The 26,102-nt window shown below is 32.4% G+C and overlaps 1 protein-coding gene across 1 annotated transcript in view; it reads left to right on the top strand.

Moving 5' to 3' along the window:
- LOC308641539 (intermembrane lipid transfer protein VPS13A-like) overlaps nt 1-26,102 on the top strand; it is a gene marked incomplete at its 5' end in the record, with an annotated part of 185,606 nt that overhangs the window by 77,909 nt on the left and 81,595 nt on the right. The window contains 8 exon segments of the mRNA XM_081280214.1: nt 1,054-1,212; nt 1,359-1,614; nt 2,839-2,999; nt 7,399-7,502; nt 20,952-21,234; nt 23,361-23,756; nt 24,002-24,106; nt 24,227-24,373. Of these exon segments, the coding sequence (XP_081136340.1) occupies nt 1,054-1,212; nt 1,359-1,614; nt 2,839-2,999; nt 7,399-7,502; nt 20,952-21,234; nt 23,361-23,756; nt 24,002-24,106; nt 24,227-24,373 (1,611 nt within the window).

Genomic DNA, 26,102 nt, shown 5'->3' with positions numbered 1-26,102 from the left:
ACTTTATATACAACCAGAGATATATTAAAAAAAAAGTTTTCAAAAATTGATGTCTACACCACATTAGACACTTTAATTTTAATCATAGCAAAGTTGAAGTTTTCTCATTGTCAACTTTGCGCACATTCTTCCCTATTTGACCTCTGAATGTGATTTTCAAATCCAAAGCCAGTGCTACCTGTCCTTCTAATACAAATAATTAACATTACTGATGTATAAGGCATTGTTCTGAATAAAATATATTTGCATTAATCCCCACAATGCACCCCCACCACCACCACTGAAAATGATGCAGTTTTTATCAACATTTGTAACTGGACTAAGACCAGAGAGGTTAATGGACTTCCATAAAGTAATAATAGCTACAAAGTAGAATAGATGGTATGAAAATTTAGCTGCAGTCCCCATTCTTCACTATATTATGTGTTCTTTTAGGTTGTGGTCTATTCCAGGTTTCTTTTACTTTCTGGAGGGAATATTTTTCTAACAATCTTATCTATCTTTCTATCCATAAAAACTTTATAGAGAAAAATGTATATTTTTTGCTTAAAAGATATTGTAAATTTATGTAATCATGATAATCAGGGCTTTTAGATGGACAAATAGTGCTTCTGAAGCAGAGATTTTAGTATTACCAGCATGTTTGCTGCCTAATAGTGACTAGTCAAACTACAAACAAATTTTTAGGGGCTTTAAAGCCACTTAAAGTAACAACAGAAATGGCTAGCCTGGCATGCCCAGGTTAATGTATTATATCACTTGATTTAATTTTCGAGATATTTTTAGATGAAGGATTTAGATAAATGAATTCCTTTGGTAATTTTTACGTCAGAATATGCATGGCAAGTAGGTCTTTGAATCCTAAAACAGGGTAAATCTTATTGATTCTTAATGATGGCATGTACAAGTAAATTTAGGAATGAATGAATTCATTGCCCTTTGTAATAACAATATTATTGGATTTGTCTCAAGTTTGTTTTTACTTTGTAGAATGAATTATGTTGTGTTCCTAGAAGTGAATTCTTTTTTATATGTCACAATTTATCATTTTAGATGAAAAAGAAAGCAAAACAAGCTATTGTTGAGTCAGATTCTGAAGAAGAAAACTACAAAGTGCCAGAATATAAAACTGTCATCAGTTTCTATTCAAAAGATCAGTTAAACATTACATTATCCAAATGTGGCCTTGTAATGTTAAGTAATTTAGTTAAGGTAAGAAAATTTGAAACTTTTAATGTTGATATAATGGACTGAGTTGACCCCTTTTTTGAGTACATTTATTGTTAATTTAATTGTCATGTATTCTGCTTATCATTTAGTTCTTCACATTTTCATTTAAGAAAACTGTTCCTCATTAGGCATTTACCGAAGCTGCTACTGGATCTGCACCTGTCTTTGTAAGGGATCTAGCACCATTTATGATTTTAAATTGTCTTGGACTTACGATCTCTGTTTCACCAAGTGATTCTTTTAGTGTACTCAGTGTTCCTCTGGCAAAGTCATATACATTACAAAATATGCAAAGTTTAAGTATGGATTATGTACGAACTAAGGACAATGACCATTGTAATGCAATGACCAGCCTAAGCAGCAAACTCTTCTTCATTCTTCTTAGTAAGTGATAAATTTCCTTCTTGACGTTTTATTCAAAATTACATTTTACCTATTTGTAGTGTGTATGTGTATAAGCTATATGGTATATATGTAGGTGTGTGTGTTGTTGGGATGGTGGTGGTGGATTTTTAATAGATTGAGGCCTTTTTTTTTTTTTTGCCTTTGCAGCACTTTGGTTTCTTTCATCACTAATTATGTGTTGTTCAAATCTGCTTTATTTGTTCTCCATTTATTTAGAGCAGGCTAGTTAACTGCTTTATTGTGGGGAGGAAAAAATGTTGTATCTCTTCTAGTTTTTATAAACCATAGGTATTTGGTGAATGTTTTAGTCATATGTGGTATAAAGTATTAGATATTCTACCAGTTTTGTAGCTTAGTGAATTCAAAGAGTTTGAATTCATACAAAATTCTTAAATTGTCATACTACCTGGTCATTATGAAAAACAGTTCCAAATCTTTACCCTTACCACTTTCTGATACTCTGATATTTATGTAGCTATCGAGGAGAGGGCATCATTTGAAAAAGGTAATTCAATTTGGGGGACAGGGAGCAGACTACAAAAATATTGCTCATTCTTCTAGTTAAGAAATAATGCATAATGGGTGTTTCAGAGCATTGTCAGTGGATTGATCAGTTTTAGCTCTGTTTGTTTTTGCACTAACATTTCTATGATTGGGAATAAAGTGAGTGAAATTTATATAAATAAGAAACTTCACAACTCAATACAACATGTATATATTAGGTAAGTATATACAAAATTTTGTTTAATCAAATCCAAGATATGGCTAAAAAGTTACAGAAGTAGTTGAAATAAATGAAAATTAAAAAATTTCAGTTCCTTTAGTATTTTCCAATGTCTGTCTCAAGGTATTAGTGACAGCAACTCAGAGATCACTATTCTTGAATTTTATAATAATAATTATCATTACTTAGATATTTTTAAAAGGTTTAAACTGGGCCCAGTGATACATACCTAAAATCCCAGCTACTCAGGAGGCCAACCTGGGCAACTTAGACCCTATCTCAAATTTAAAAATACATAAAAATAAAAAAGAAATAGGATGTGGATCAGTAGTAGAGTACCCTTGGGTTCAATCTCCATATCACAAAACACAGAAAATAAAATTTTAAGACCATCATCTGATATTTTGGTATTTACCATATGTAAAATTAATATATAGTAAATTACAGTAAAAACTTTCAAACATCTGTATTTAATTTAGCTCCTGTTAACCACTCGACTGCTGATAAGATTCCTTTAACAAAAGTAGGACGATGTCTGTACACTGTAAGACACAGAGAATCTGGAGTTGAAAGATCTATTGTTTGTCAAATTGATGCAGTAGAAGGAAGTAAGAAGATAACAGTTCGCTCACCAGTGCAGGTATGAAATGATTGATTTGGAGGGGAGATTCTTCATGCTTACTTATTATTACTAAATGGATACAAACTATAATAGAAGTAGGTTAATATCAAAGAATATCTCATCAGTAGCCACACTACTAGAAGAATTTGTTCAGTATATATCTTAAAATTTTTTGTAGAATGGCTTTATAAGATATTATGTAAGAAAAATCATCAATATGTTCTTTAGGTTTTTATAATATATACATATATATGTATATATATATTTATATATATATCCTTTCTTTTCAATTAGAAAAAATTATATAGCTTTATCAAGGTATAGGCAATAAACAGCATATATTTTAAATTGAGTTTTGGTATAAAAACACGAAACTTGATCATAGTCAAGGTAATAAACATATTTATTACCAAAAAACTTCCCCTTTTCCCAACTTCCCCATTCCTACGTATCCGCTAATCTATTCTCAATGTGCATTATTATATAGTCTTGAATTTTATATAAATGGAATACAGAGTAGAATTTAACTTCTTTCACTCAACAAAATTTTATATGTATCAACTTCTGTGAATAGTGTTGTTACATGTAGTTGCAGAGAAGTAATCCATTATATGGAGATACCATATATCCATTTTGAGTGATTTTTTAAAAATATTTTTTAGTTGTGAATGGACACATTAACTTTATTTTATTTATGTATTTTTATATGGTGCTGATAATTGAACCCAGTGCCTCACACACATGCTAGGCAAAGGCTTTCCCACTGAGCTACAACCCCAGCCTCTCTAGTAATTCTTTGTATACATTGCAAGGTAAAGGTTGAGGATTAGTCTTTCCAGATGACTTTCCAATTGCTCCAACTCAGATTGTATTTTTCCCAACAAATTTTCTTGATACTTGCCAAAAGTTATTTGGCCATAATAAGATGGTTTATTTCTAAACTTGTGTTCTTTTTCATTAATCTGTTTGTCTTTGTGCTGGTACCACATCATCTTGATTATTAAGTTTTGAAATCAAGTAGTAAAAATTGTCCCTCTTTAGTTCTTTCTATTTCTCTTTAAATTTTAGTCAGGTTATTTATTTTTGTCAAAATGTGATAAAATCGACTTTTTTAAAATTTAAATTTTCAGTTATCTATTACTAGCATTTAGAAATAGATTATTTTTCTGTTAACTCAGATTGTACAGCCTTACTGGACTCATGTATTCTAGTAGATTTAAACCGTTGTGTAGCTTTAGACAATTATAATTTCTGCAAATAAATACATTTTTACTTCATCATTTCCAATTTTTTTTGCCATTTTTCTTGAGCTTATTGAGAAGATCTTAAAAATTTTGTTGAGATGATAGATTAAATTTATTTTAAAATGTTTCATCAACTCTGCATTCCTAGGATAAATCTCATTTGATCATGAAGTATATTATTGGACTGTTTTCTAAAATTGTGATTAAAATTTTTTAATTTATGTTCACAGAGAATCTTTGTCTAGAATTTTAATGTTTTGTGTGTCTTGTGGGAAAGTTTTAAACTATGGTTTCAATTGATTTGTTATCTACTACTATTTTTGGTGGTATTAGGAACCAAACACAGGATCTTGCATATGCTGGGCAAATGTTTTATGATCTACACCTGAACTCTACCTTCAGACTTTTCTGTTACTTTTAAGTGAGCTGTTTCATTCATGAAATTTATCTGTCTCACCTAAACTGATGAATTTGGTAACATTAAAGTGTTAATAATATTCCATTATTTCAATGTGTAAATTTGCATTGACAGTCAATTTTTAGAGCAATGACCTTAAATAGACTTTATCTAAAATATATCATTAGGTCCTTAAAACATTTTGTTGATTGTTATTTACTTATCTTCCCTCAATACAGACAAACCAATTGAGATTACTATTCATATTTTTTAATACTGATAAAAGAGACAAGCTGCATATCTGTGAGGTATTAGTTAAGTACTCCACAGAGCCATTGCAAATGAAAAAGAATTTGGAAGGAAGGAGGGAAGACAGGAATGAAGGAAGGAGAAAAGTAAAAGAAAAAGGAAGAAAAAGAAAAATAGAATTAAGGATTGCTACAATATATTATCTGATGTATCCATATGTTAAATCATTCTTTTTCAAAAGCAAGAATAGAGATTTTTAAAACAGCATATATAAAACTGAACATTTGTTGTATTTTACAGGTTTTTTTTTTTTGTGTGTGTGTGTGGGGAGTATGTTATTTATACAGATAAACAAAATATCCAGGGATTGTGCCCTGGATATTTATGGATGGGAATAATTTAGAGTTTCTTTGTTATGTTTTCCTGTATTATTAAATGTTCTCATATATGTGTTCATTACTTTTGGTATTCAGGAGAAATAGAATTTTTCAAGCTCACAGAACTAGTTAATAGTTGAGCCAGGATTTGATTATGTGCGTGTGTGTGTGTGTGTGTGTGTGTGTGTGTATAATGTTTTTACCTTAGTTGTTCATGTCCCTCTCCTATTACTCTGCTGCTGTATAGTGAAAAACTTTAGGATAAACTTATACTTTTTTAAAAAACAAAGAACAGAAATTTATTTCTCACACTTTGGAGGCTTGGGAAGTCCAGGATCAAGAGGCACCAGCTTGAGTGTCTTGTGAGAACTGCTCAACACTGTGATTCTAAGATTGTACCTTACTGCTGAGAGGATGTAGCAATAAGATGTAGTCCTGGAATCAGATGGTGGCAGGCAGAAAGGCAAGAGGGACTGAATGCTGTGTCCCCAAGGACAGAAGAGAAAAATGGGAAGGGCTGCAGAAGGCTTTTATGATTCCTTTTTCCAGATATTTGGTCTTCTTTCCTAGTTTTAAACAAGTAGTTTATTCTCTGCTTCCAACCGACTTTTTCCACGCTAAATTTGACTGGGTAAACAAAGCAAAATCACACTTTGGTAACTAACTTTACATTCCAAATATGCACTATTGGAAGCATGTAGATCTTAGTAGGTTTCATTTGTATCAGTGGCAAGTTGAGTGAAAAATTTATTCAAAAATTTGTAATAAAAAATGTGATTATAAAACTTACACCTAATGTCTCTTATTTGAACTGAACATTGCTGATTTGATATCAAATCTTTTCCTTAGGAAGATTTTTCAGTTGTATTTTTAACTTTGAGAAGTTTATTATATATAGTCCTCTCTGTCCACAGCATGGAATATAACAAATGTTGACATTTAAATTTTTTTCTTCAAATTAAAAAAAAATGAGTAAAGTTGAAGTCATCTATTTTGTTTCCTTCTTAGTCTGTATTTGCTTTTTTATTCTTATAGAAAATACCAATTTGGTGATATATATATTTTTATCTATGATAATATATTCTGTTGCATAAATAATCAATTCTAAGAAAATTGTTTTGTCTTGTGTGTGTGTGTGTGTGTGTGTGTGTGTGTGTGTGATGCCAGGTTCAGACCCAGGGCTTTTCACTTGGTAGGCAAGAATTCTAACACTAACATCACCAGCAAGAAAGTTTTCTTAATTATTGCAGTATTTATGAGGTGGTTTCTTTGTTTCTTAATAAGATCAGTAAGGTCAGTGTTGTAGAGAACATGACTGTTTTTTGGTGCATATATGTAAATATTTCTCTGGATATATTACAGGAGAAAACTTGCTAAGTCTTTAAACAGGTATATATTTATTTCTTTGCCCAACTATTTTCTGAATAATTTTTATCAATTTGTATTATATCAGCAGTGTGCAGGTGTTCTTGTTCACATTCTTTTTAGATGTTGATATTATAAGGCTTGTGATTTTTTGCTAGCCTTATGGTATGAAAACATACCTAATGATTATAATTTGCATCATATTGATTTCTAGGAAAGTTGAGTATTTTTTCATCTGTTTATTGGTCATTCAAGTTTTCTCTTCTGCAAATTACTTGCTTATATTGTTTGCATTTTTCTCGATTGCAATTTTCTTAATGATTTCACAGATTTTTGTATGTATGCTGATTATAGATTCTTTATTAACTATATTTTAACATTTTCCAACCTGTCACATTTTTCACTTCTGTCATATAAATAATAAATTGATATATTTTTTCTGTGGATTTTCTTCTTCTGTTTCTGCCTAAATAAAAACATATCTCTAAATAAATTAATCCCTGTCTCAAGGTGAAGATATTATTATCTTTCACCTCTTGAGATATTTGAAGTTTTATTTTTAAATTCATTTCTTTTCTTTTCTTTTTTTTTTTTTTTGGTAAAGCTGAGAACCTTTCCATATATTTTTTAGGATAAATGATTCTGTTTTCTTCTAGTTAGTTTATATGAGCAAGATGAATGTTGCCTAATAGTATCTTTGTTTTACTGTATTTTATATGGACATATAAAAATTATTTAGGTTCTTATAGTAGTAATATTAAAGATGAGTTATTTTTCTTTCTCAGATTAGAAATCATTTTTCAATTCCAATCTCTGTTTATGAAGGAAATACTTTATTGGGAATTGCTTCACCTGAAAATGAATTCAACATACCATTAGCATCTTACCGGTAATTTTTTTCTTTATTTTTTGTTGCTATTTCATAAAGTTTTTAGTTTTAGATGCTATGTGAATATTTATTTTTAACTTATTAAATTTTCATCAAATTTATCCTGTTGATTATTTTATTTAGATTTCAAGTATCCTAGGTGGTTCTTTTCAAAAGAAATATTATTTAATGTATAATTAATTTGTACCATGTAAATTATTTATGTTTTTGCTGGTAAAACAATTACTACATGCTTGCAGAATGATCACCTTAACCATAGTTATGTATATTCATGAGTTTTACATATGTTTAAGAATATGATTGATGGTTCCAAGATTTATATATTGTGGCCTGATTTTTACTTTCAAAACTATTGTAATAGAATTTTGGTGAAATTCCTTTTGAAAAAATATCTTTTAATATTAACACTTCTCTGTTACTTGGTTAGGGATAGAGTAATGTAAATGCATTAATGGTTAAATGTTTATAATATTTTGATTAAATTTGATATAAATGTTTTAAGAAAAAATTAACAAAATGCTAGTCTTACAATTGTAGATTTAACATTGTAACAAATAAATATTATTTGGGCGATTTAATTTACAATTGAAAATAATCTCTTTTGTGGAGAATGGATTCTCTTGGAGAATAATCCTTCTGTAAAATTAAGCATTGTAGTTTGTTTAAATGCCATTTCAGAATACACTCTAAAAATGCTAGGGAAGGAAAAAGGTGATACTACGGTTTTTAACTGTCCCCTAGTTCTGTTCTTTCTGATCCAAGCCTGAAAGTTTATGGTGGTGTTCTAAATGCTTAGAAAGCAGTCTTAATAGTTCAGGGCACATATTTTCACATAGATAGACCTACAAACCCTAACATGCATTTTATTACTTAATTCAGAAGTGCTGAGGGAAAGAATTGTTGAGAGAATAACAGCAAAAATAGTTGTTTACAATATCAGACATGTTCTAGAAAGTTTTTTGGGTTGGTTAAAAGACAAATTTTAGATAACTTGTAAGATGTTTAAAAATTTCTATGAAGAACTTTTAAACCATTTAATAATATTTAATAATAGTTAATGACATTCATCATAAAAAAAAAATACCGGCAAGGCATTGGCACCAAAAGAGAGACTTAGACCAATGGTACAGAATAGAAGAAACAGAGACAAACCCACATAAATCCAATTATCTTATACTAGACAAAGTTGCCAGAAACATACATTGGGGAGAAGATAGCCTCTTCAACAAATAGTGCAGGGAAAACTAGAAGTCCACATGTAGCAAAAATGAAATTAAACCCCTATCTCTCACCTTGCACAAAAATCAACTCAAAGGGGATCAAGGACCTAGGCACTAGAACAGAGACCCTGTGCCTAATAGAAGAAAAAGTAGTCCAAATCTCCACCATATCAGCTTAGGTACTGACTTTCTTAACAAGACCCCTGAAGCACAAGAAGTGAAATTAAGAATCAATAAAAGGGATTGAAATCAAACTAAAAAGCTTCTTCACAGCAAAGGAAACAACAACATGAAGAGAGAGCCTACAGAATGGAAGAAAATCTTTAACTATATGCCACCAACATTAGTCTCCACAATATTAAAGAACTCAAAAAACTTAACACCAAAAACAAACAAATAACACAGTCACTAAATGGGCTAAGAAGCTGAACCGACACTTCACAGAAGAAATACAATCGATCAACAAATAGACAAAAAATGTTCAACACCCCTAGCAATTAGAGAAATGCAAATCAAAACTACACTGAGATTTTATCTCACTCCAGTCAGAATGGCAATCATCAAGCATACAAGCAACAACAAATGTTGGCAAGGATGTGGGGGAAAAGATACATTAATACATTGTTTGTGGGGCTGTGAATTGGTACAACCACTATGAAAGCAGTGTGGAGATTCCTCAGAAAACTTGGAAGGGAACCACCATTTGACCTAGTTATCCCTCTTCTCAACATATACCCAAAGGACTTAAAATCAGCGTACTACAGTGATGTAGCAACATCAATGTTTATAGCAGCTGAATTCATAGTAGCCAAACCATGGAACCAACTTAGGGGTGCCCTTCAACAGCTGATTGGATAAAGAAATTATGGGATATATACACAATGGAATATTACTTAAAGAAGAATGAAATTATGGCATTTGCTGATAAATGGATAGAGCTAGAGAATATCATGCTAAGCAAAATAAGCCATTCCCATAGAACCAAAGACTGAATGTGGTGGGAAGAATAGAGGTACTTTGTATTAGAAGGGAGTGAAGGGAGGGGAGGAAGTATGGGGCGGGAAGTACTGTGGAAGGAATCAGACATTATTACCCTATATGCATATATGATTACATACTAGTGTAATTCTACATCATTTACAACCAGAAGAATGAAAAATTATACTCCATTTATGTATGATACGTCAAAAATGCATTCTAATGTAATGTATAACTCATTAGAACAAATTTTTAAAAAACAGTTAATGGCATTCTGGTTTTTAAGAATATCTGCCAAATATTTTGTGACTCTGTAGTAGAGAAAAGAATATCTTTGTACTTTTGTTCAAGTCTAAATAATACTTCATTACATGAAATTTAATCTTCCCTAATAGAGTTATTATTGACTAATCAGCAAGAATTTTGCATTAATTCAATGATTAGATGTACGTGCACTTAAATATTTATGAGTTGAGGGCTTAAATTAACAAATGGTATTTTTCTCTATAGAATTTGACTATACTCATCCTTAAATTTAATTAATAAATATTTATCAAGTGTTGTGTTGTGGGTGAGACATTGTAATATACCAAAATAAATTGGACATGGTTGTTACCATTAAGAGATTGATACATTTTCTAAATATATTAGGTAGGAAAAAATGGATTTTAGAGAGTTACTGAAAGTGTTACTAGGAACTGTTGAAAACCAAGGATTAGTGATTGACTTCTGGGGAAGGTACATGAAGAACAGATAAAATATAGTAATGTTGAGATTAGATGCAGACAGCAACATAAGTAGAAATAATTGCATAAACAAAGATAAACAGGAATGAAATGGTAAGGACTTTGTATAGTTATAAAGAATAATTTGAATTTCATTAGAATATAGAGTATGTATTTAAAAACCGAATTTGAAGAATTAAGTTCACGCTTAAGAAGTTATTCCCTCATTTTTTTTTGCTGCCAGTTTTATAAATCTTACATCCACCTACTAACATCATCTGTTTTCTTCCTTCTTGTCACATAATATTTGTTGTTCAGTTTCTAGACCACTCATTCTACCACTTTTTCTTATTTACAGTCTCCTACCATTGATCATCTTCTGTTTTCTCTTCTTCACTCATTATTTGAACTTTCCTTTAACCATACATTTTTCTCTAACTCAAGTCTTTTTCTCAGAACTCTTTTTGGGAAACATTTCACTTCTTCATTTTTTTTAAGGTAATTAAATCCATGGACACTTAACCACTGACCCACATCCCTACCCTTTTTATTTTTTATTTTAAGACAGGGTCTTGCTAAGTTGATAAGGCTGGCTTTGAACTTATGATATTCCTGCCTCAGACTCCCAAGCTGCTAGAATTACAGATTTGTTCTACTGTGCCCCGCAAAATTTTTCACTTCTGAATAACACCCTGCAGTCTGTTTAGAAAGAGTTGGCCACACTACATTATTCCCTCAGTCTTACATTTGCTTTTTCAGTTATCTATTACAGTGTAGTAGTTACCTTTTAACATTTCATTTACTACTTGGTTTATATATTTTAAATTTTGCCCTCTCATTGCTACATGGAGGCCCAGAGAATGTTTTGATAAAATGTTTTGATATGTTTGTTGACTTTAGGAGAAAATTAATTTTTTTCTTTAAGTGTTGGAATAATGGAAAGTAGAATGAAAATTATGAAGAGGCTACAAATAGAATAGGCTGTCTGAAACTGATTGGATAAAAAATTGTGTGTAGGTCAGGGGTACAAGTACTCTAATATTTCAAAGACTAGTAGTTTAAAGTCACTAAAAATGGGAATATAGAAAATCAAGCACGGAGGATTCATTGTTCATTGTGGGCAGTTTTTAACATCACAAATCATTATAGAAATACAAAACAGTTAAAATTTTAAGAAAAGAGCTTAGGAAAATAGGGATGGAGATAGTTTTTATAGTTGTTCATCTATAAAGGTTACTCATAATCATAGCTCATTAGTGTTATAAATAAATAATATTTGTAGGTGCTGAGGGTGTAGCTCAGTGGTAGAATACTTACCTTGCACATTTGAAGCCCTAGATTTGATCCTTACCACCATACATACTCATAAATATACACAAAAATATTTCTTAAGTGTTTATTCTAGCATATAGCTAACTTTTAAACTTGTTAGACCTAGCTAGCCATGGTGGCATACTCCTCTAATCCTAGTAACTATGGAATATGATGTTGGAGATAACAAGTTCAAGGTCAGCCTGGGCAACATAGCCAGCTCCTATCTCAACAGCTTAAAAAATAAAAAAGACCGGGATATCCAAGATGGCGGGCCAGCAGGAGGCAGCATTCTGTGTTACTCTGTGACCTGGGACTTAAGTAGTGAGAATAATGTTTCTCTGCAAGCAATATTCCTGCTCCTGCGCAGGAATCACAGCCACTGTGCCAGCACAGAGCTCCAGGCCTCAGCTTCAGAGAAGGTCTCCCAACTACTCATCCATACAGGACTACCAGGAGCTGGAGTGGCAACATAGGCATGGGTACCCACACAGAACTTTCGGCCGCCCACCTGAGCAGAAATCCCAGATGCTGCTCCTACACAGGACACCCAGCAGCTACCAACGTGCAGGAACTCCACCTGCCATTCCCGTATGGACACCCGTCTACTAATGTGGGTCTCCCAGGGTCGTCTCCATCTTGGGACTCTGCAGCAACAGAGGTGGTCCCCTACGTGCTGTAGCATGCCTGTACCAGAGAACTTCACACAGACTCTGAAGACAGCTGAAACCACACACTGTATGCCACAGAACACACTCTGAACATATTGTCCATATCCAATGCTATCACCTGCCTCCCCCAAGCTGACCGATACCTTATCACTGAAAGCAGCTGGCTCCATCTTGGGTCACTTTCATCACCATCTTTAGTGGGGCAACTCCCAGTTTGGAATGCCGCTGGCCAGGTGCCCAGTTTCTAAATCCCCCTTCTCCCCAGCAGCCACTAACCCAGAATAGTAATACCATGCTTAACTTCACCATCCTGAGGGGATAAATACTAGCTAACAACAGATGACACCACCAGGAAAGATACTGATCTCTAGCTTAAACAACCCTTGCCTCTTCCTTCAAGCTTTTTTTTTTCCTTCTCCTTCCCTATTCTCCCACCCTCACATCCCCAGCCTATGTGAAAGCAAGTATTTTGCATGAATTAGGATTTTGAGGACTGGGTGTCTGAATAGTATATTATAGTTGACTTGCGTATTCTTTTTTTTCCCTCCAATTTTTACTATTTTAACATTTTTTATTTTTCTCAGTATATGTGTACTCTACTGTCTTCCCATTTACTTTTCTACCCTAAATTACTTCTTCTCCATTCTCCTGCTACTGACATTCTTCTTTAGGTTTCTCATCCATACTTCCTAAGATATAAGAACTCTATATCCTCACCTCCTGCCTCCTCAGCAAATCATCCTATACCTCATCCCCAGTTCTTTGTCCACTGTCAGAAATTGTAAACCCTTTTACAAACTTATGGATTATATTATAGATAATAATTGAATTCACCATTTCTATACATTGTAAACAAATTGTAAACATTTTAATAGCAACTATTTGTTTTAAGGTTATATCTTGTTTATATTGGGATTGTTAACATTGTCCTTCCCCTCAAAAGGAGAGATATTGGAACTCTACAAGGATACTATAAGCTTATAGGGTAAAAATGGAAATGCCTCAGATCCACAGTGCTAGAAGGAAAGACAGCAACATGAAAAGACAAAGGAGGAAAGTGCCCGAAATAAATCAAGATAACACATTATTATAATCCATGGCCAGCACAGCAAATGAAATTACAGAGAAGGAGTTCAGGATGTACATAATTAAAATGTTCTGTGAGTTAAAGGATGATATAAGAGAGCAAATACAGGCAGTAAAAGCTTATTTTGACGAAGATCTACGTAAACACAGGAAGCAAAAGATGACTTCAATAGGGAGATAGAAGTTCTAAAAATAAAAATCAAACAGAAATCTTTGAAATGAAAGAAACAATAAACCAAACTAAAATTCATTTGAAAGCATCACCACTTGGAAGACAGGACCTCAGACAATGAAGACAAAATATATCATCTTGAAAAGAAAGTGGACCACACAGTGGAAATGGTAAGAAACCATAAGCAGAACATTCACGAAATATGGGATAGCATAAAAAGACCAACTTTAAGGGTTATTGGGATGGAGAAAGGTATAGAGTTCCAAACCAAAGGAATGAACAATCTATTCAATGAAATGTTTTCCAAGCATGAAGAATTAATTGGAAAACCAAATAGAAGAGTCTTACAGGACGCCAAAATCCAACAGATCTACACCAAGGCACACTATAATGAAAATGGCTAACATATAGAATAAGGTGAGAATATTAAAAGCCACAAGAGAAAGGAATCCAATTACATATAGGGGGAACCAGTTAGGATATGTACAGATTTTTCAACCCATACCCTGAAAGCTCGAAGATCCTGGAACAACATATACGAAACTCTGAAAGAAATAGATGCCAACCAAGAATCTTGTATCCAGAAAAATCAAGCTTTAGATTTGATGATAATATAAAAACCTTCCATTATAAACAAAAGTTAAAAGAATTTACATCTAGAAAATCTGTACTACAGAACATCCTCAGCAAAATGCTTCATGAAGAGGAAATGAAAACCAAAAATGAAAATCATCAGAGGGAGGTGTTACACTAAAGGAAAAAATAATGAAAGGAGAAATCAAGTTAAAATAAGCACAAAAATGGCTGGGAACACAAATTATGTCTCAATAATAACCCTGAAGGTTAATGGCCTAAACTCATCAATTAAAACACATAGGCTAGCAGATTAGATTTTTTAAAAAGTCCTAATTATATGCTGCCTCCTGAGACTCATAGGAAAAGACATCAACAAACTGAAGGTGAAAGTTTGGGAAAAATCATACCAGTCACATGGACTTCGGAAGCAAGGAGGGGTTTCCATACTCATATCAATTAAGTAGATTTTAAGCTAAAGTAAATAAAAAAGGATAAAGAAGGTCATTTCATACTGCTCAAGGGATCCATCACCAAGAAGACATAACAATTATAAATATATATGCCCCAAACAATGAAGCAACTTTGCTCATTTAACAAATTCTTCTCATGTTCAGAGACTCAAATAGACCACAACAGAGTAATTTAGGGTGACTTTAACATACCTCTTTAGCGACTGGATAGATATTCCAATCAAAAGCTGAACAAAAACTATAAAACTCAATAATAAAATCAATAACTTCTACTTAATTGATACACATAGAATATTTAATTCTTCAACAAGTGAATACCTTTCTTCTCAGCAGCACGTGGATCCTTCTCTAAATAGACCATATATTATGCCACAAAGAAACTCTTAGCAAATACAAAAAAAAGTACAGAGACTACCCTGCATTTTATCAGATCATAATCGAATGAAATTAGAAATCAATGACAACATAAAAATTATTCCAACACCTGGAGACTAACTAATATTGCTATTGAATGAACAATGGGTTGCAAAAAACATCAAGGAGGAGATTAAACAATTCTTAGAGGTAAATGAGAATACTGATGCAACATATTGAAATCTCTGGGACAATATGAAGGCAAAACTAAGAGGAAAGTTCATTGTATGGAGTTATTCTTCTTTAAAAAGAAAAAGGAACCAAATAAATAACCTAACATTACATCTTAAAGCCCTAGAGAAAGAAGAATAAATCAACACCCAAAGCAGTTGAAGACAGGAAATAATTAAACTCAAAGCTAAAATCAATGAAATCAAAACAAATGAAACAATTGAAAAAACTGACAAAACAAAAAGTTGGTTCTTTGAAAAAATAAATAAAATTTACAACTCCTAAGCCATGCTAACAAAAGGGAGAAAGAAAACTCAAAATTACTAACATACATGATGAAAAGATAATATCACATCTGACACTACAGAAATATAGAAGATAATTAAAAATTATTTTGAAAACCTATACCTATAAAATAAAAAATATTGAAGGCATTGACAAATTTCTAGAGTCATATGATTTGCACAAATTGAATCAGGATGATATATACACTTTAAACAGATCAATTTCAACCAATGAAATAGAACATGTCATCAGAAGCCTACCAACCAAGAGAAGCCCAGGACCAGATGGATACACAGATGAGTTCTACAGGCCATTTAAAGAAGAACTAATGCCAGTACTCATCAAATTATTTTGTGAAATAGAAAAATGGTCACCACTTCCAAACTCATTCTATGAGGCCAGTATCACCCTGATTACAAAGCAAGCAAAGAAAGAAAACTTCAGACAAATATCTCTAATGAACATAGATGTAAAAATTCTCAATAAGATTCTGGCAAATTGAATACAAAAACATATCAAAAAGATAGTGCACCATGATCAAGTTGGGATCATCCCAGTGATGCAAGTTTGGTTCAGCATACAGAAATCAATAAATGGAATTCATCACATCAATAGACTTAAAGATAAGAATCCTATGATCATCTCAAAATACAGAAAAAGCATTTGGCAAAATATAGCATTCCATCATATTCAGAACACTAGAAAAACTAGGGATAATAGGAACATACCTCAACATTGTAAAAGCTATCTATGCTAAGCCCCAGGCCAACATCATTCTAAATGGAGAAAAATTGAAAGCATTCCTTCTAAAAACTGGAACAAGACAGGGATGCCCTCTTTCACTACTTCTATTTAACCGTTCTTGAAACACTGACTAGAGCAGTTAGACGAAAGAAATTAAAGGGATGCAGTTAGGAAAAGAAGAATTCAAATTAGCGCTATTTGCTGATGATATGATTATATACATAGAATATCCAAATTGTTCCACCAGAAAGATTTTAAAACTAGTAAATGAATTCAATAAAGTAGCAGGATATAAAATCAACACCTATAAATCAAAGACATTTCTATTTATCAGTGACAAATCCACTGAAAGGGAAACAAGGAAAACTACCCCATTTACAATAGCCTCTAAAAAAAGAAAATACTTTGGAATCAAATTAATGAAAGAGGTGAAATATCTATACAATGAAAACTACTACAGAATGTTAAAGAAAGAAATCAAAGAAGACCTTAGAGGATGGAAAGATCTACCTCGTTCTTAAATAGGCAGAATTAATATTGTCCAAATGACCATACTACCAAAAGCACTATGCAGATTTAATGCAATTACAATCCAAATCCTAATGGCATTTCTCATAGAAATAGAAAAAGCAGTCAATGAAATTCATCTGGAAAAATAAGAGACCCAGAATAGTTAAAGCAATCCTTAGCAAGAAGAGTGAAGCAGATGGCATCACTATACCAGACCTTAAACCATACTACAGAGTAACAGTAACAAAAACAGCATAGTATTGGCACCAAAATAGACTTCTAGACCAATGGTACAGAATAGAGGACACAGAGGCTAACCCACATAATTACAGTTATCTTATATTAGACAAAGGCACCAAAAATTTACATTGGAGAAAAGATAGACTCTTCAACAAATGGTGCTGGGAAAACTGGAAATTCATATGAAATAAAACCCCTATCTCTCACCATGCACAAAACTCAACTCAAAGTGGATCAAGGACCTCGGAATTAAAGCCAAACACACTGTGCCTATTAGAAGAAAAAGTAGGCCCAAATCTCCATCATGTCAGATTAGGCCCCAACTTCCTTAATAAGACTCCTATAGTGCAAGAAATAAAATCAAGAATCAATAAATGGGGTGGACTCAAACTTCAAAGCAAAAGAAACAATCAGTGAGGTGAAAAGAGAGCCTAAACTTTTACCACTCACACATCAGATAGACCACTAATCTGTAGGGTATATAAAGAACTCAAAAAGCTAAACACCAAAAACCAAATAACCCAATGAATAAATGGGCCAAGGAACTGAACAGACACTTCTCAGAAGATGATATGCAAACAATCAACAAGTATATTAAAAAATGTTCAACATTTCTGTCAATTAGAGAAATGCAAATCGAAAGTACTCTTAAGATTTCATCCCACTCCAGTCAGAATGGCAGCTATTAAGAATACAAACATCACATTCCACCATCATTTCTAACTGATTACTCCCATGCTTCCTCTCCCTACCCTACTATGAATCAGCCTCCTTATATCAGAGAAAACATTCAGCATTTGGTATTTTAAGATTGGATAAATTCACTTAGCATTATCTTTTGTAACTCCATCCATTTACCCGCAAATGCCATGATTTTATTCTCTTTTATTGCTGAGTAATATTCCATTGTGTATATATGCCACATTATTTTTACCCATTCATCTATTGAAGGGCAACTGCGTTGGTTCCACAATTTAGCTATTGTGAATTGTGCTGTTATAAACATTGATGTGGCTGTGTCCCTTTAGTATGCTGTTTTTAAGTCCTTTGCGTATAGACCGAAGAGAGGGATACTAGGTTAAATAGTGATTCCATTCCCAATTTTCCAAAAAATCTCCATACTGCTTCCCATATTGGCTGCTCCAATTTGCAGTCCCACCAGCAATGTATGAGTGTACCTTTTCCCCCACATCCTCGTCAACACTTATTGTTGTTTGTCTTCATAATAGCTGCCATTCTGACTGGAGTGAGATAAAATCTTAAAGTAGTTTTGATTTGCATTTTCCTAATTGCTAGTGATGATGAACATTTCTTTATATATTTGTTGATTGATTGTATATCATCTTCTGAAAAGTGTCTGTCCAGGTCCTTGGCCCATTTATTGTTTGAGTTATGAATTTGATGGACATTATCATCCAAAGTACATGTATGAAGACACAAACTGGTGTTTATATACTTTGTATACAACCAGTGATATGAAAAATTGTGCTGTATATGTGTAATAAGAATTGTGATTCATTTTGCTGTCACATATAAAAAAAGAATATAAACAACAGTAAATCTTGGTGCAGATGTTTGGAAAAAGACACACTCATACATTGCTGGTGGGACTGCAAAGTGTTGCAGCCAATATGGACAGAGTTGGGAGAATCCTTAGAAAAATGGAAATGGAACCACCCTTTGACCCAACTATCCTACTCCTCGGTCTATATCCAAAGGACTTAAAAACAGCATACTGCAGGGACACAGCCACATCAATGTTTATAGCAGCACAATTCACAGCAGTTAAACTGTGGACCCAACCTAGATTCCATGCCCTTCAGTAGATGAATGGATTAAAAAATGTGGCATATATATACAATGGAATATTACTCAGCAATAAAAGAGAATAAAATCATGGCCTTTGCAGGTAAATGGATGGAGTTGGAGAATATAATGCTAAGTGAAGTTAGCTAGCCTCAAAAAACCAAATGCCGAATGTTTTCTCTGATATAAGGAGGCTGATTCCTATTGGGGTGGGAGGGCAAGCATGGGAGTATTAGACAAACTCTAGATAGGGCAAATGTGTGGGGGTAGAAAAGATGGTGAAATGAGATGGGCATCATTACCCTAAGTATATGTATGAAGACATGAATGATGTGAATAAAATTTGTGTACAACCATAAATATGAAAAATTGTGCTGTATATGTATAATATGAACTGTATTGCATTCTGCTGTCATATATAACAAATTAGAATTTTTAAAAAAGAGACAAAAATAAATAAATAAATAAATAAAAAGGCTGAGGATGTATGTAGCTCTGTGTTAGAGTGCCCTAGGTTCAATCCCCAGTACTGCTAAATAAATGAACACATCTTCTTAAAATTTCTTTAAATAAAACATTATTATGCTTAAAGGTATTGTTGAAATGTAAACACAGAATGTAATATTCAAATATAAGTATTAATCATTTGGTATCACAGGATTCTGTCATCATTTTCTTATACCTACTCTTCCACATCTGTGCCCCAGATTTCTGCAAATATATGTAGAAAACTTTTTTTTTTTTTTAGTTCTACGGGACAATAGAATCCATTTGATATATTTATACAACCATGGACTATATCTTATTGTAATAAGGATTCCAGTCTTGTGGATGTATACAATGGTGAGATTCACTGTAGTGTGTGTACATAGGAAAGTTATGTTGGATTCATTCTATTGTCCTTCCTGTTCCTAAACATCCTCCCTTCTCTTCATTCTCCTTTGTGTATACTACTGAACTATTCTTCTCCTCTTCTTGCCTTATTATGTGTTACCATCCACATATCAGAGAAAAGTATCAACCTTTGGTTTTTTGGGAATTGGCTTTCACTTAATATTATAGTTTCCAGATCTCTCCATATAACAGCAAATGTCACAAACTAATTCTTCTTTATGGCTGAATAATATTTCACTCTGTGTGTGTGTGTGTGTGTGTGTGTGTGTGTGTGTGTGTGTGTACCACGATTTCTCTATCCATTCATCTGTTGATGGGCATCTAGGTTGGTTGCATAGCTTAGCTATTATTAATTGTGCTGTTGTAAACATTAATGTGGCTGTGTCACTGTAGCCTGCTAATTTTGACTTCTTTGCATATATCCTGAGGAAGGGGATAACTGGGTCAAATGGTGGTTACATTCCTAGTTTTTGAGGAATCTCCATACTATTTCAAAATTTTTCATTAACTTTGAAAAGCCTGTGATGATTTTTCAATAGAATTTTTTAAATTTTATGATCACTGTTGTGACGTTTACTTCTTGTTAAGATGACATAAAGCCAACTTCTTTCAGTAAAATGCACAAGTGATTGTATGTGTTTAGCTTTGCATGTATGGTTGGTATGATTGTGTATTTTCTGGTTAATATAAGTACACTTTTAAAATAGTAAATTTGTAATAAAAATATTCTCTTCTTAAAAGCCAAATAACATAGTGGATTTACAGAAAGTTAAGAAGATATTACCTAGGCCTAAAAAATATACAAAAACTTAAATATTTATTATAACAATATGGAACAAAATAATTTCATTATTCTAAAGCTGTAATCATAGTTTTTTAATGTAAAGCATTTTATTTTATTTTTATTGATTTTATAAAAAATAAATGACAGTGGGATGCATTACAATTCTTATTACACATAAACAACACAATTTTTCATATCCCTGTTTGTATATAAAGTATGTTGACACCAATTCATGTCTTCATACATGTTCTTTGGATAATGATGTCTATCACATTCTACCATCCTTGCTAACCCCCTGCCCCCTCCCTTTTCCTCCCAACCCTCTGCCCTATCTAGAGTTCATCTATTCCTCTCAAGGCATTTTAAATTGTAATGTTTAATCTTTTATGCAGATCATTTCTTTTTCTGAAGCCAGAAGATGAGGACTATCAAAGGTGTGAACCAATTGACTTTGAAGAAATTATAACAAATGATGGAGCTCTTCTTAAGAAGAAATGTAGATCTACAAACCCTTCTAAGAAATCATTTATTATTAATATCGTCCCTGAAAAAGATAGTTTGACATCTCTGTCATTATATTCACAAGATGGTTGGGACTTACCTTATATAATGCATTTGTGGCCACCCATCCTACTTCGAAATCTTCTTCCTTATAAAATTGCTTATTATATTGAGGTATTTTTGATTTGGGATTTCATTATTTTGTGTGTGTGTGTGTGTCTGTGTGTGTGTGTCTGTGTGTCTTCCTGTCTGACTTTGCAGCTTGAGTTACTTAAAATTATGAAAAATAAAAATTGTTTTGAAGTTCTAGTAAATGTTATATAGTAGTAATAAAGAATATCTAACAGATATTCTTCAAGTAGAAATGTTTTAATCATGTATAAAATGATGAATTAAAGTACTTTTCACTAATTTACCTTAGAAGTCTGTTAAGCCTAATACAAATTATTTGCACAACTGTGGTATGCCATTTATAAAATAACTTAACAAAAGTAATATGCAGTTCTCTTAAAATTAAATTTAGAATATGGAGATAATAAAATTGCATATAATCACCATTTGATGAGATCATTGTTTTAGACAACATATTGCATGTATATTTCATATATCATTTGTTTAAAAGATGAATACTAATTTTTGAAATGAGTATGAGAATTAATATTGAAATAACATTTAAGTACTATACATAAGCAGAAAAGCTGGCTACTTTGTATTATATTTAATGCTAATTCCCTAAAAGAGTTGTTTGCCCTCTGAAGGTGCTTTTTCCCTTAAATACTCGAATTTATTTTAGCAGATTAAGTATGGTTTTCTCATAAGGTTATAAAAGTAATATCTCCATCATAGATTTCATATAAATAATCAATTTTTCAAACTTATCACATGAAAGAAAGTACTTTTTCACTATATTTATCGTAGATTCATTTTGCTTTTTGAGTTATTATATTCCTACACTTTCTAATACATTCTTTGCTGAAGGGAGTTAACATATCTGTGGTTAAAGAATATCTGTTTACCACATGAGTGACAGATAGTTAGTTGCACTTTGCTGTCAGATTTGAGATTGTATTTTAATTCTGTAATTTGCTAGTTGTATGTTCTTCGGCTATATTTTATAATATTTTGTTCCTAGTATATAAAATGTGAATAATAATAATACTTGCATGGTTAGGATATGGGGAAATTATTTGTTGGTGTACATAAAGAATTTAGCATAGTGCCTAAGAAACACTCCAGCACCACCACCATCAACCACCATCATTTTTGTGTGTGTGAAATATTATTTAGCATATAAGGAGTCAGTAGCTGATATTTTGCTTTAATTAATTAAAAATTTTAAGATGAAGAGATTCCTTCATCTTATGTTATGAACAATATTAATTGTAAGAAGGAACCAGGAAAGAAATATTGAGAATACTGGTAAGATACATAGATGCACTGTTTACATTTACATTCTTATAAAATTTTTTATTTGATGCTCTTGGAATCATATTCTGTCTGCCAGTTCCCAAAGGATGTGATCAATTTTTTTAAAATACAGTTTATATAAGTATGGGAAAAGGGAATAGAAGAGGAAAGTATGGTTAGGAGACTCAAACTTAGAGGTCATAGAGATAGGAATTCAGGTAATGGAAGCATGGTTGGAGAGCAATGAACAGTTTTGAGGGATACATAAGATGTAATATAGTTGTTGGATATGTGTGAATGGATTGGTAAAAATCAAGATTGGAACCTGGCACTGTGGCACAAGCCTATAATCCCAGCTGCATGGGAAGCTGAGGCAAGAAGATTATAAATTCAAGGCCAGCCTGGGCAATTTTTTAAAAAATTAAAAATGCTAGGTCATAGAGCACCCCTGGGTTCACTCCCCACAGCTGTCAGAACAACAACAACACATCAGAAATGGAAGGCAGTAAAGATTATTATTTTGGATTGGCATTAGCTTTTTATGTTTTTCGTTATTTTGTAGTTTTCAAATTATAATCACTTGTAGATGTTTTTGGTTTACTAATTATATTTATAATGTTTTACATATAATTTCCAATGAAGTTTCCTACTGCTTATTCTTCACAAGAGTCTTTGAAGTAGTTTTTAGACCATTTTACAAATCAATTACTCAAGTCTAGATTGCATATTTTACAGAGGTTTTCATCATTGGCAAAGTTAGAACTTCAATGTAGGTCTTCTAACTGATTCTGATTGTTATTTCAAGAGTTTTTTGTATAGCATTAGAATAATAAAATAGAACTTTTGGATGATTATTCAGACATTTCAAAATTTATTGTATTTTTTCATTACAGGGGATTGAAAATACAGTTTTTACTCTCAATGAAGGATATTCAGCCCAAGTTTATACTGAGCAAGTGGATAAAACCAAACTACATTTAAAATTGCTTGATTATCTTAATCATGATTGGAAAAGTGAATTTTATATAAAATCTAATCAACAAGACATTAGTTTCATCAGTTTTACCTGTGTTACAGAAATGGAAAAGACGGATTTAGATATTGCTATCCACATGACTTACAACACTGGTCAGGCAATCGTGGCATTTCATAGTCCATACTGGATGGTCAATAAAACTGGCCGAATGTTACAATACAAAGCAGATGGAATTCATCGAAAGCATCCACCCAATTACAAAAAGCCAGTTCTCTTTTCTTTTCAGCCAAATCACTTTTTTTATACCAATAAGGTATGTAACTTTTTTCTTACTCTTGCTCTTCTCTCTTTATGATTCCTATTTGGAGCACTAAAGTACTTTGAAACTTAGGTAGAAATAACATTTGTACATGAGGTTAAATAGATTTAACATTTAATGTTGAGAAAGGTTTTGTGTATTAATGTAATATTTAGTTTATGCAAAAAAAGTTTTAAATTGTCAATTTAAGTAAAAATTTTTAAAGGTACTTGTAATATCTTTAAAATATTTTTTCCTAGGTTCAGCTTATGGTAACTGATAGTGGGTTGTCAGATCAGTTTTCAATTGATACTGTTGGTAGTCATGGAGCTGTTAAATGCAAAGGCCCAAAAATGGAATATCAAATAAGTTCATTCTGTGTTCAAGCAACTTTTATTTAAAATATCTGTTGGTTACTTAAGAAAATTTTATAAGGATGTTATAATAATATAACAGTCTTTGAACTGTTAGTTTTTTTTCCTTAGGTTGGTGTCACTATAAACCTTAGCAGTTTTAACATTACCAGAATTGTGACATTTACTCCTTTTTATATGATTAAAAACAAGAGCAAATATCATATATCAGTGGCTGAAGAGGGAAGTGATAAATGGCTCTCTCTTCAATTGGAGCAGGTGGGTAGATGAATTTCAAAAATGTATCTCTTTGAATTCTCCTTTTTTGAAGTTAGATGCCTGAAATTTTAACCCTCCCCCACCCCAATTTTGAATCAGTTCCATGAACTTTTATTGAGTATTTGTACTAGGCTTTCAATATTTAATTATCAAAAACTAGACCTTTCTCTATAGGAATGCATAGCTTGTTCAGGAAGGTAGACACCAAAATAGTTAAATATACTAATGGAATTTGTTAAGGTATAGAGGCATTAAAGAGGAGGAAATGATTTATTTTCTCTTTTAGAAATGCCTTCATACAGAGTAGATTAAGCCAAACTTTCCTTCAAATTATTTGAAGTAACTTATGAAATTTTGATTGTGTACCATCATTTGCTGTCAGATCTACATAAAAGTTTCTAAACAATTGACTTAGGTTGATAGAATATTTACTTTCTATAAAACTTGAAACTTATGTGTCTTTTAATATTGCTTTTCCTTTAGTCTGTTTTTATTTTCCTACTGCATCTTTATTCAAACATTTTAGATGTTCAGATTCTCCTTCATGTATCTTATATATCTTAATATTCCTTTTGTCTTTTCCATGTCTTTAACTCTTTGCTACATTCTGGATGAGTTCTACTTTGTATATCTCTTTCTTGTTTTTTTTTTTTTAATTTACTGTGTCTAAACTGCTATTTATGACTTAAACTACTGATTTTTCATTTAAATATATTTCTCATTTCCAGAAGTTCCACCTTTTTCAATTCTGTTCATTCTTTCAGTGAATACTTACCATGGACTTTTTGTTTGTTTTGTTTTGTTTTGTTGTTAAATACTTAATTGTAGGTAGACACAATACCTTTATTTTACTTTTATGTGGTGCTGAGGATCAAACCCAGTTCCTCACACGTGCCAGACAAGTGCTCTACCACTGAGCTACAGCCCCAGCTCCTTACCATGTACTTTTTATGTGACTTGAATTACATCTGTTAACAAAATCTCAAGTTTCTGTCTTTGGTAGTTTACAATTCAGTGAGTGCAAAGAAAAACAATAAATCAATAATAACCTAATCAGTTAATAAAATGTATAAGAAAGTTAAAAGTCTAATGAGAGAAATAGAAATCAAGTAATATAAGGAATGTCAAACATTCTGAAGAGCAAGGAGTGACCTTTAGTTTTAGTAAAGTGATCAGAACTCACTGAAGTCACCTTTGAACAAAAGCTTGCAGGAAATGAGAGAGTAGCTGTCAAGAGCTCAACTGAGCTGACAGATACAGGAGTAATTGATTAAGACAACAAGCCAGAATGAAAGTAACACAATCAAACTTTTAATCATTTACTTTGAATAGTCCAAGCAAGAGGCTAAATAAACCAGATAGGGCACTTACATCCCCTTGTTCCATTTTCCCTTCTAGGAACATTCCCCTTCTAGGATGAAGTGGATCAGCCCAGTCATTTACTTTGAATAGTCCAAGCAAGAGGCTAAATAAACCAGATAGGGCACTTACATCCCCTTGTTCCATTTTCCCTTCTAGGAACATTCCCCTTCTAGGATGAAGTGGATCAGCCCAGACATTGGGGTTGTCTCCCTGTTGAAGGACTCCTTAACAAAAGGCTCTGGCAGTTTTATGAACCTGAGGGATGAAAGAGGGCAGAGTAGAAAAATACTGAGCACTGAGAAAGAGTTTTCAGGGCTTCTTCTCTTCTCAGATAAACCTCTGGCAGAGGCTTCTGAGGAACTCCTCT

Source organism: Spermophilus citellus (assembly GCF_964194105.1).
Source record: "Spermophilus citellus genome assembly, chromosome: 2".
NCBI classification, from domain to species: Eukaryota; Metazoa; Chordata; class Mammalia; order Rodentia; family Sciuridae; genus Spermophilus; species Spermophilus citellus.
Note: the sequence above shows the minus strand (reverse complement) of the source record. Positions and strands in the feature narration are given on the sequence as shown.